The sequence below is a fragment of the Vollenhovia emeryi genome, unplaced genomic scaffold (assembly GCF_000949405.1).
Source record: "Vollenhovia emeryi isolate VEMERY1.0 unplaced genomic scaffold, V.emery_V1.0 DF939123.1, whole genome shotgun sequence".
NCBI classification, from domain to species: Eukaryota; Metazoa; Arthropoda; class Insecta; order Hymenoptera; family Formicidae; genus Vollenhovia; species Vollenhovia emeryi.
Genome location: NW_011967243.1, coordinates 1194471 through 1207296, shown reverse-complemented (window position 1 = coordinate 1207296; position 12826 = coordinate 1194471). Strand labels below are relative to the sequence as shown.

The 12826-nt window shown below is 38.2% G+C and overlaps 1 protein-coding gene across 1 annotated transcript in view; it reads right to left on the bottom strand.

The window, feature by feature from the left end:
• The window catches only part of LOC105569630 (neurexin-1), a 218668-nt gene that overhangs the window by 69707 nt on the left and 136135 nt on the right, over nt 1-12826 (bottom strand). The window contains 1 exon segment of the mRNA XM_012026247.1: nt 12596-12748. Within this exon segment, the coding sequence (XP_011881637.1) occupies nt 12596-12748 (153 nt within the window).

Here is a 12826-nt window from a genome sequence, read left to right as displayed (position 1 = left end):
TATCATACGTCTATACATATATGTTTCTGGAGAAAATCTCGAAATACTTCAACATTTTTATCTTTCGCTGTTCAGCATGTTTTATTCAGCTGTTCTATTTTGAAGATCGAATACAGGAAGAAGGAAAGAAGAAGAAACAAGAAGAAGAGGAAGATAAAGAAGAAGAAGAAGAAGAAGAAGGTGCTCTGGTGACCACTCCTCTCTAAGAAGCTAAGTTCTCGCGTGAAAGTTAGCCAATTAGGTATATACAGGTGCGTGTCCGGGCCAAACGAGAGCTCGCGAGCTGAGCTCTCAGCTTCATCTCTTTCACTTGCTGATTTTTTTTTTCAAGCTTTGGATACTGAGGCTTACCAGGTGGGACTCTGGGCTGGTGAAGGTGACCAAAGCGCCGTGGAGTCGCCTGTTTACTGTTGCTCCAGCCTTCTTTAAAATGGCAGTCCAATAGCGTGCGTTGGCCCAAGTTCGACCACGTGTGGGCGCACGAGGGTCAGCAACATCGAGAATCGATTTTAGAATGATCGGCGTCGCATACGTTTGCGCGACGTATGCGTTCATTGCGTGGTGCATGGCTTTTAATCGTCGGTGCCAGTTTTATCTCAGGATATTAGAATAATCGCTTCTATTTGCGCAATTAATCCTAGTGCGTGTGTCGGTCCGAAATAGAAAATATACATAGTACGTTCGAAAACAATCAGGATCCTCGATTAGGTATTCTACGGCGATTATTATAATTGTTTAAAATGTTGCTTTGGTGTTTAGAAAATAATAGGTGATTTAATATTTATGCAAAGTGCAAGTGAAAGAAAAATAATTACGTATATTGGAAGCGTTAGCTAAAATAGGATTTTCTTCCTTTTTATTCGCGTCGCGATATTAGTTTCACGATGTGAGGGAAAATTGCAAAGTCGGAGAATGTATTTTGGCGTGAACGACGTTTTCAATATTTCGTTCTTTTCTACCAATTTGTCTCTTGCCGCGCGTTTCGAATGAATTTCTCGTACGTCGTTCGTTTTTCGACGCGAGAAAGGATCGAAGTCAGGACGCGTGACAGACAGCGACGTTGACAATCGATTTCGGAAATTCATTTTCGTCTAGACTTGTAAGAGATACTCCCGTAATTTCCTACCGATTCTCCCATAGATATATTCGCATAATTAGTTTCCGAGCCTATTTTGAAACGAGTGAGAAAAGAAGGCGGCTATTTAACATATATTCTCATTTAAACTTTTAACTTCTTACTTTACGCAGAGCCGAATGCGAAATTCTAAATAAGTTGACTGCCAAGTTGCTGCGAACGAATGAATAGCGGACGAAACAATAAAGTTTCATTCGCGAGAGGTATAAAAGTAAGTACGACTTTTAACAGTAGTTTAAGAACGTTCATTGTTGAGCACATCCCTGGCGAATAAGTCCTTGGAGGTACCTCGTAGCACAACTTTCGTTGGCGAGGTTACGCAGAAAGGGTTGACACAGTAACCCCTGCGAATATAATTGCACTCATCGAAATAATATGCATATCGTGAGATTTGTCAAACTTTTACTATTACTTTCAGTTACTTTTGAAACACTATTAACCGATACGGCGACATGTTGAGAGAAATTTGAATGTTTAAAGCGAGGCTGAGTAAAAATTAAGGTCGAGATATTTCTGATGAAATTTGTAGAACACTCTATATTTATACAAGCATAGAATAGAAGTGCAAACGCGTATGTGGAAAAGTACATAACGAAGTATCAGAGTGCGTTATTGTTTTTTTTTTCGCTAACTCTCCTGTTGTTGAATTAGCAGAAAAGAGAAAAGTTTTAAATTATATGAAAAGCACTTTGTTAAAAATTTTTATTACCATCGGAAGCACGGCGAGCACTTAGCTCCCCTCTCTAAGCAATCTTTTGTAGGACGAGCGCGCAACGAGCCGTCTCCGGAACGAAACGAGTATAAGGCGCATCGTTAAACACGTCGCGGGGTATAATGCGTCACTTTAAGACGAGAATTATCTTTCGGGCGGTATAACGAGAGGAGTAAGTCGCTGAAAGTCCCCGTGGCAGGGGGTTCGTGTCGGCACATCGTGCCCGAGCATTAAGGTGCTTGTCATAAATATGAGGAGACACGCGTTCGTCTTGAATACCCGTAAAACTTCCGCAGCGAGCCGCAGAGTTCGCGCACAAAATGAGAGCGTCGCGAAATTGCACGGACGCGAGTAAATTTGCCAGTAGAAAACGAATGACGACGCTTCATTCGTTTCGTGATAAATAATGATCAGTTTAATGTGTATAGCGACGTGATATGAAAGTACGTGAGAGCGATAACGATAACGATCGATATTAATATGTACCGACATCAAGATTCTTGATATTAAAAACTGAAACACCGACGGCGCAACGGCGGAAATATTATATGAGCATTCCGAAATCGGATATGAGTACACGAGAAATACCTTCGGTATACCGCGCTGGAATAAAATACACCTGTGCCGGGATTTAATATCGCGGCCATCTCTCGTCGAGACGCTTTCGAGACGTCACGTAAGCTCGAGCTACTCGAGGCTTAGCGATTTCGTGACAGATTATGCCGGATTATTCGACGAGCACGCACATGAATAAGAAAATATACCTGGATCCGGCAACTTAACCCAGATACCGGCCAATTTTGCGCGAAGGTCTTTAGAAAACGCGCGCATCCTTTTCGGTCGCCGACTTTCCGCGCCTCTCCATGAAAATCGTAAAGTTACAGGTGCTTCAGGTGGCATAGAACGTACTCATTTCTTGGTAAATTAAACACAAAATACTTCAATATAATTGCCAGGTTTTTCATTCCGTTGCGAGGTCGAGAAATTAACATCGCGGAATGTTTAATTACGAACGGGAGCGATCGTTACCGATAAATGTAGTTTGTACACGTCAACTTGTATACATAGATTTCAACTCAGTTATTTTTTCCTGTGCGATTTACATAGCGCTCCTCACAAATATATTTACAGTTTAATCAGTGAATTATAATCAACAGATAATATGCAAGCAAAATCGTTATATGCATAAAAAGACTATTGAACATTTAATGAAGAGAGCTCGATGATAATTCACCGCTATTCATTAATAATCGAAGACAATACCGAGAGAGCCGCGTTTTCATAACATTATTTATTAAATAACGTTAAATTATTGCCCTACATCCCAAAGTAGGACAACGCAGTAGCGTATCATTTACCATCCATGTGAGAAATGTCATTATCCATAAAACAATATTCAGCATAACGAAAGGATAAATACTGTCGACATTTTTCAGTTTTTCGTATTTGGTATCTTTGTATGTCGTATCTTCAATTAAAGTGTGTTTATTCTCCCAAATAGTTTTAATACTTTGGGAAAATCGAAATTATTCGGTATTAAAATTGTAGAAAGCTTCTTGTCACCTCATACATACGAGTACGTACTAACCATGTTTCCAAATAAACCCCTCAATTAGTATATCGTATCCCGTTAACGACAAATATATTCAACGAATTAATATCCCTTGTTTGAATGACGTTTCGCGACGCATTCGACAGCGCCACGAAATTTAGTCACCGTAGAAATTAATTATTATGCTACCTGTAAACATTACACTCGCGCTTATTAATTCTTGAAACTCGGTCGCCCTCCAGAGAAGTTCACTCGGTTAATTAAAGCAGCACCGAAAACGGCTGGCGCGTTAATTAAAAGGCGGAAGGAGCGTCTTACAACCGTCCTGATTGCTGGCACTGTGAAACGGAAGGGACGGTACTCGGCTGCGAGTACTTCAAGGGAGATCAAGTCGCTCCATGGCGCAAGATGGAACGTAAGAAACAAATGGAGCATTGATTTAGAAATGCTGTTAATGTCACAATTCAAGGAGAAAGCGATATATTAATATGGAATAACTGAATTATATTCTCCGCGTTCAAATTGTTCATGTATCTTGTGTATCTCCGAGCCAGGCATAGGTTTAGAATAAGAGAATTCAATAATCAATCATCTTTTTCAATAATCATTTTTGTATAGATACAGATTTTAGATATTTCTATGAAAATAATCAGATGTCAATAATTTGTGAGATAACAGTATGTAGAAATAAACGAGATTTGATGCAAAAAAATATTTTAGGATTAATACATAACAGTTTAATTTTTAATTTAGTATCAAGTGGACTTTGAGGATATTTAATGTTGAAAATTAAAAAGTTATGAAAAACTGTAGAGTCCAATTAAACTTTCCTTAAGGAAAAAAATCTGTCAAAGAGTACGCCCCTAAAGCTTGGCGACCTATTTTAAGGTCGCGCATATAATAAGATTTATTTGTCAGAGTTGCTCTTCGTACTCATTGTTAAATAAAAGATTTAAAGAAAACAGTTTCAAGTATTCTTCGTAATAACTCAGGAAGGGTGCTTTACTGGAGAATTTCCTGTTATACAACAAATTGAAAGAGACAAAGCATTTCACGAGTTATTGACTGATTTATTGAAATCGTCAATTTGTCGATGGAATGCGAAATCATAATTTCACTGAAAATTGTTACGTCGCCCGAGCTGCGCGCAAAATTTACGAATGAGGTCTGGACTTTACCCACCGACAGAATCGTGACTCGTAACTCTCGATCAAGCGTATCGCGAGGTAACCATCGATCGAGGTGAACTACCTACATCACACAATGTGAAAATGTAATTACTTAAAACGAGCAGCGTAATCCGTGAAAGAGAGTATGGCATTATTTAGCCAACACAAAATCTTACGTTTCTTAAATAAGTTACGTTTTACGATCTTAACAAATAGTAATTAAATATTTCAATGTACATTATCAGATTGATGCTGAAGATGCCGTATATTTGTTTAATTAAATTAAATAGAGGCGGAATTTTCACGTAATTCTTATCATCTAAAGTAATCGCATTAATTATTACTCTATTTTTTCTCTTAAGAAAGTAGTATTTTCATCTCTTTTGTAGAACAAGGCGAGAATATTGAAATCAATGATATTATTTTTAATGAAGAAAATTTTCTGATGCGAAACATCAATCTAACAAGCATTATCGTACGACAATACACACCGCGACTCTAGAATAATTCGGTCAACTTTCGATGATACGCAGTTTAATTGCAATAACGTTGTTTCGAAGGTACCAAAGCCTCAATATGTAGCAAAGATAAAATCGGCTTATCGCGCGTGCATTGCGGGGAAACTTGCGAATAAGAGAACAGCAAATGCGCGTGAAAGCGTAGAGGGAGAAGAAAGCAAGGCGGAGAGAAAGAGAAAGAGAAAAATCAGGGTTGTAGGCGAGACGAGCGGTACATCCGTACTATTCTTCCCCGACACTTTTCCCAGATATAACCCCCGTCGCGAGCTTTCTCGTCCATTTATCCTCGCGGTGCACTCCGCACCCAGTCCCGACAATGTTTTATTTAGCAGGGACGTATATTTTCCGGCCGGCTGAGATTCGTCGTCTATCCGGGCGAAAATGTTTGGAAAGGACGAGCGCAAGCGGCCGAGAAGAGAGAGAGAGAGAGAGAGAGGGGGGGGGGGGGAGAGGAAAAAGGATACTGGAGGGAACGAAAGGGCTAATCGCGTTGAATAACGATGTTTGCGCGGTTGTAACGCGCACGAGACGTTATCCGGTCGATTTCCTATACCTGCCTGATAAAAATGAGATCGTAAATCGCCAACGTGAAACTGAGCACGTCAGAAGCCACAGAATCGAATCATAAATGCTTGTTCGATTTCTTTGCGGTGGAGACGAATACTATGAGATCTTTGATAACTGTGTGGATTGATCTCGACGGGATTAACGTCTCGTTCGACTGGAAACGGAGGAAACGCTGAGGGAAGGAATGTATTTCGAGATTATCTGAATCAAATCTAAATCTTGGCAGCATAATTTATACATTCTTGCATAAGATTCCTGACGAAACTACCCATCGTTCTGTATGATTTAAAAAATTAGCGAAAGATTTATTTAAAAAATGAAGAGTGAATTACACGAGTTTTAAGTAAAAGAGATAAACGATTTTTCGGCGTGTATAAACTAAGGTGTAAAATCCACATTCTGCTTCGAATCGATAACAAACAATGGGAAACGGGTCGCACTCGTCAAATCCGGAGTCACTCGAGACTCGTGAGCTTTTTGCCCCACCGTTTATAGGCGGAGGAGCAAAATAGGAGGTTGAATCGTTCTCGAGTTAACCGGGGGATGGAAAGCTGGTGGGATTGTGCCGAGGAACAAGCGTGAATCCGAGAAAGGGGATTCGCGGTAATTCGCGCGTCTTTGCCTAATTGGATTACTGGAGATTCCAGTGTTTTGCTTATAAAGGCATACCGTGCATTCCCGGTCGGCCGAGCATTTCCCGTGCTCTTGCTATGGGGCGCGCGATTTTTGCCACGTTTCGTCGTTTTGTGGCGCGCGAAAACAATTCTTATTATTAAATTGCATTGCGCGGCGAAACAGACGAAAACGGGAATTGTGGCAGCGAGATACAAGATTGAATTTATTTGACTATTTGACACGACCGGCATTTCCATAAATCTTTTCGGCCAACACAAAGCAATTTCATCTATCGAACAACGCGCAGTTAGTTCGGCCGGTCTTTGTCGTCTGCAAGACTATAACTAATCCTATTATATCATTGGAATGCGTGAAATATGGAATATCTATACAAGTGATAAGAAAACGTTATTTCACTTTTGTTTCTTCCGTCTTTTCAGATTAGTATTATCTTTCTAGGGTTATTTTTATTACTGACGCAAGAGTTGTAACAATAATACTTTAACACGAACACCTTGAATCTTTTTTAAAGATTTATAAAAGAGTTGATGAAATAATTAAAGAACCAATAACTGAAGATTAAAATAAATAATTTGCTACGAGTAGAATTGTATTTTACTGTTTGTCGCTTCCCTATACTCGCAAATTAAATCTAAGAAATTTTTGAAGAATGATTCTGTTGCTGGCATTCTGTGCACTTTGCATTTATAACGTGTACTGCAGGTAACTATGTAATGTTGCGGAAGTCGCCAGCGAAAACGACTGCAAGCTGGCTAATAATATGTTGCCCAGCTCGGCGGTAATTTTGCGAGTTTTCTACTTTAACTGGAATTAACTTTACGCTAATGGCGCTTGCTCTGTTGCTGCAGTAAATAAGTGAATCGGAACGTCCAGCTTTCGACTTCCTCGACAACGAATTTTCATGATCTATGCAAGCGCGTAAGGCAAACTTTGCGGCACGTAAAACTACGTTTTTTTTTTAACGGGCTCTTCAATCAAAGAACACTTAATATGTGTCTACGCAATACTAATTGCACGAATAATTTTTAAATAAAAAACGAAGGACAGTTTTAAAAACTATTAACTTTTTTAAAATTTATATAAGAAAAATTAGTAGCCATAACTGAACATTTATTTTATGCAAATTGCCTGTTTCGTTTTGACCTGGCTGAATTATTAGTCAATTATAAATCGAGATGCGTTATTAACGACACTAATTTTGGAGAAGCTGGGAGGGAACGGACGGATGAAAAAGTGCAGCCGCGTAGTTAGCTGATGCATGTAGCCACGTGTGCCACGGGATAGCTATATGACTATGGTACATTAGATGGCCGAACACGGGAAGTTCCGTAGAATAAATCAGGGGCGCGTTGCCGTGTAGACGAGGAAAATCGGCGTGTAACAACGGCGATGCATCCAACGCGCTCGTACTGCAAATGTGTTCGGTGCACGTAATGCAGCACAGGGAACAAGAACCCACTGCGCGGCCGTACGTATGCCGCAAAATGTAAAAAATTCTATACCAGATTTCGCAAGACCTCTTTCGCTTTTGCATTGCCGTTGTAATCTGTAGTTGCCGTGACAATACCAATTTTACTTTACTTTTAAATGGCATAAGATGTCAAATTTATATTATAAATATATTATTACGAGACACAGAATGGTTTATATACTACATCAAGATATATGTCTTGATTTTATATTTAAAAATCTATTAAAAAAATATATAGGAAATTTTACAAATTTATCGAGTCTTTGGTATTTCATTGGTGTTTAAATGATTATTAATTGAAAGCAAAACAATGATACAATAAATTACTTTATTTGTGCAGCAATTGCGAATTTACTCGTAATTTCAGTGACTTAGGGATTTGTAAATAGTATATTGCTGTAACGTGCTAATTCGTTAAATTATTGTTATATAGGTAAAATAAAGTCAAAGTGAACTGGATCATTGATAAAGACAAACTGTTATACACTTAATTGTATTATATTAGAATATTACTAATTATTCTTAAATCTTTGTACTGTAATTTTGTAATACTCTGTAAAGAATTACGGAAAATCATTAAAATGTCATTTTTAATTGCTAATAGTATGTACAATTTGCTTTCGACAAACGGAAATAGCAGCATTAATATGATAATGCGATAATGCGGATACTGTGCGATGGGAGTAATTTCGAGTGTAATGAGTTCCAATTAAAATAACCAAGCTATAAATGACGACGGGCCCTTTTACGCTTAAATTAATATGCAAATAACTTCAAATTTATATAACTTGAACTATTTTGATGACCAGTATTAGTTTTTTAATCTCTCTATCTCCCCCCCCCTCTCTCTTAGCAACAAACTAAAACATAAGAATATGAATTGTTAAACATAACTGTTAAATCGTTTATAGATATATATACTTGGGCTGAAACAGTTGATACGTTATCGTGAAAAGTATCTTGCTTGCATAATATTTTATAACAAGTTTCTTTGAAAATATAGTAAGAAATATAGACGAAAGATTCACGAAGAAGTCCCACTATGAATATATTCGACGAATTAGAGAATAACTTAAAAGACACCCAAGCAAAGCTGCGGGAGTTCTCGATAATTAAAACGCAACCACTGTAACGTCCGCATTGACGTTTGCTTGGACTACTGCGCCATCCGGCAAACGAGCGCTTCGATCCGAGAGTTTCTCGTAAACGTCTCATCTACTAATTACTACCTTAAAATAGCCACCTATGTGGCCGCTGTGATGTTTCAGCACTAATTTTCAGATGTCGCGAACGGTCCCGAAGGGGCTAATGCGTGAAATGTTACTCGACGAACCCACTATGAACTCTAAAATTAAGGGAACGCGGCAAACGAAAGATACGCGGGACCAAACATCTATTGGGCAAAGGAATCGTGAATTTACAAAATGAAAATTTAATGAAGCGATTTATCGATTCTCAGATATGTACATCTAAGAAACAATGTTTGAGATAATTAATTCCAAGATATAAAATAACATTGAACCTGATCTTTTCTAATCCGTATTCTCTTTTACTCTAGATGTTTCTAAATTTGTATACGTAACGATAGCGTTTCAAATGTTAAATATTTGCTAGATTCGAAAACTTAGTTTACTTAAAACAGACAAAAAACAGCAAAATCTTATTGCTGATATGTATGCTCTCGGAATAATGTACAGCGCTTTAATCTCGGTGTAGAGAGGATTGCAAATGCAATATCCATCGTGAGTATTACAAGTAGTGCATATATACGAAAATATATATATATTCCCGCCTGACCATTGGTCCTTGATTCGAGAGTAACTCGAGATGTAACATCGATATCTGAACGCAGCAGGCATCGGAGCCCCTGATCTAATTATGAATGCGCCAACAATACCGGCGTTCGTATTTATACGTTCCCTTACTATTGCCAAACCGGACGGGAGTCCGGTACAAATGCAGCATTACGATTACAAGCGCGGGAAGCGCCAAGAGTAATTGCGCTTGTACGCCGATATCGATATTAATTATAACCACGAATGCGAGTGTTGCTCGCATTGAATGACCATCTGCTACGTAACGAGTGTAATACGTACTATTTGCCGATCGAAAATAATATCGATTGCATTAATCGTATTGAGCTTCGTATTAAAATCACCACGTGTAATTTACTATAATAAATAACAAAAATATATTTACCGCTGACTCTATGATATATTTTATTCTCTGATATATGTACACGGAGAGAATTTTCTCTTAAAATTTATCCAGAAAATCGCATAATCATGGAACAACACGGCATTTTGAAGAACCTTATGAGAGTTTTCTTAAATTTCATTCGTACATACATTTTACTAGTAAAATATGTGGCAAAATTTCAAAAAACTCTCATAAAATTCTTTGAAATGCCGTGTTGTCCCACGATTGCATGATTTTCAGGATAAATTTTAAGAGAACATTCTGTCCGCGCATTAGATGTACTTTAACGTAACAATTCTATTAGGATGAATCTTCTCTTTATTTTTAATTTTTTAATGAATTTCATGTTAACATGTTTCCAAATCTAATCAACTATTATTCAATATCGATGACTACTTTAAGTTGCATCTCGATTGCATTATATATATAATTATTAAACGTTAAGTGATTAATACTTTTATGCTCGGAAGCAGTGATTCATTAACTCTAAGTAAGGGCGGCGAGGTGTATTTTACATTAAAGTGGCTCAGATATTGTACTTAATACGTACATAATATATTTAAGTAGGCGGTGAAGGTAATACTCTTGTTAAATTAAAAATCTCGATGACCCGAAGCAATTGCAGAGGATCACGTGCGCTGGCTTCATTATCGTGTGCGCATTATGCATGATAAAAAGCTGCACGATAGAATAGCAACTTGAAGCTTATACAGAGTGTCCAAAAGCTACAAATTAAATTTTCATTCCGGATTCAGTGACCTATTTGGAATCGATTTTTCTTAAAGAAAAGCGATGAGTCACTTATAGTTTCCGAGTGAGTAACTACCGAAAATAAATGACTTTTAAAGAGGTCACTGTCTATTTAAAACAAAGCCAAGACTGCTCCTTTGTTAAAGAAAACCGATTAATGATTTTTCCTCGATCGCTCACAATTATACAGATAATTAATTTGCGACTAATATACGGCATTAAGTTGCAGCCGATGCCCGAAACAACGAGCGTCAAGATTTTGAGATGATCCGCACCATCTGGACTTACAAAGGGAAAAGAGCGTATCCGGGAATGGGTGCACTAATGCACCGGCTGCGTAAACCGCGGCGATGGAGAGCGAGCGATGCAAGAACGGTCATGCTCATAAACAAGTTGCACGAGAGCGGCGAAATGCGCTTTTAGAGGGCACGTACATTTGCCCTCGTCCTCGCGCCCTTTGACACCGTGATGGCCGGTGTAACAAGGATTTGCAATGGTAACGACGTGTCTCGTGGCCTGTAAAAGCGCATAAGAGGACGCGCTGTGCCCAGAGTATTGGCGTTAGTGCTCCAGTATTCTACGAGGACACGTCCAAGTGTCTTCGGATACGACAAAAGAAAAGACTTGTAAAAATTTTTCCAACGAGGAAAATCAACGCGCTAAATTTTCCTCATGTAACATTCAAAGAATGTATTCTCAAGTCGCCTTACATATATTTAAAATTGAAAATTTTATATACCTCTGCGTCTATTTATAAGCGTCGGCGAGGGATGTGCTCGAAAATTATCGATAGTGCACTCAATGTTATCGAAATGCATTAATATCGCTGTATGGCAGTAATGCACAGGTAGAAAAGAACGAAATATCCAAGTCTTGGCACATGTATGCCAAAGAGAGTTTCAGTTAAGAAACCTACATGGCGTATTCTCAATTCTCATATCATTTTTTTTTACGTTTATATTCTTCAACAATGTGACGTAACTTTTATACTTTCTTCAGATGATCTAACTTGTACATTTTTTTTTCAGATAATTAATTGTATGTATTGGATCGCGTATTTGCTGAAAACTTATGTGGCAAACCGCGCATCGGCAATCGACTACACGCGCCACGTGCAAGAGTTTAAATCTGCCCCCCAATATAAAAAAAAAGTCAAGAGCATCTCTAGTAATTTAGAACGAGGACATTCACGAAGTTTCCTTGACCTCCCCGCTTTCGGAGATATTCGCGAAAACTCGAAAGCGAGCTACGCCGTTACTTCGAACAGCTATTTGCAGCTTGCTTGACTCGCGCAAAAAACTTCCTCGAGTACATTCCCGATTTAATCGGATATTTCCATCGTCACGATTCTACTCGATAATGGAATTGAATCGTATTTCTCTTTTGCATTATTTAAGAGACACGTGCATTAAAGTGCTGCCCTGCCGCGGAGCCGTCCGCGTTCTTGAGTAAAAACAATTATTCCAGAATGGTGCAGTATGTTCGAGTCACAAATATGTAATGAAAACTATGTTACATATTTGATCCTCTGTTCTAAATATCCTGTAATCTCTCAAGTTTAATGTAGATTATGTATAAAAGATGTGGATTCACATTCGTATTAAAAGAAGAAGCGTTAAGAGACGCGTCGATTTAAAGAAAAATTTAGAATTACACATAAAATTTATATTACTATCTCTAAAACATTTAACATATTTTAAGAGTGAAAAATAATTTCTCACATGTCTACATTTATTTCCTGTATTTAGAGAAAGAAATTCTCAAGAAAAACTTTTTTAGGACACAGCCTTGCTTCTTCTTTTCGTAAATAATTAACATTGCAACACGAGTGTGCATATACAAGTACTTTTACTACATATCATTGCATATAACTGAAGTACACTCACGAGATGCGAGTCCTTGGTGGTGAACGTGATCGGATCTGTGGATCTGGGTTCACGACAGTAAAAATCCATCTTTCCCCAAGCCGCAGCACCCGCCGCTCCGCTCTTGGCCGCCTCGATTAGCTCCATTCTGATTCTTTCTGCAGCAAACTCCACCTGCGAACACATGGTTAGGAGAATTAGTACACGTTTTGAAAACGTAACTTGAACTAGTAAATACACTGGTCAAAAAAA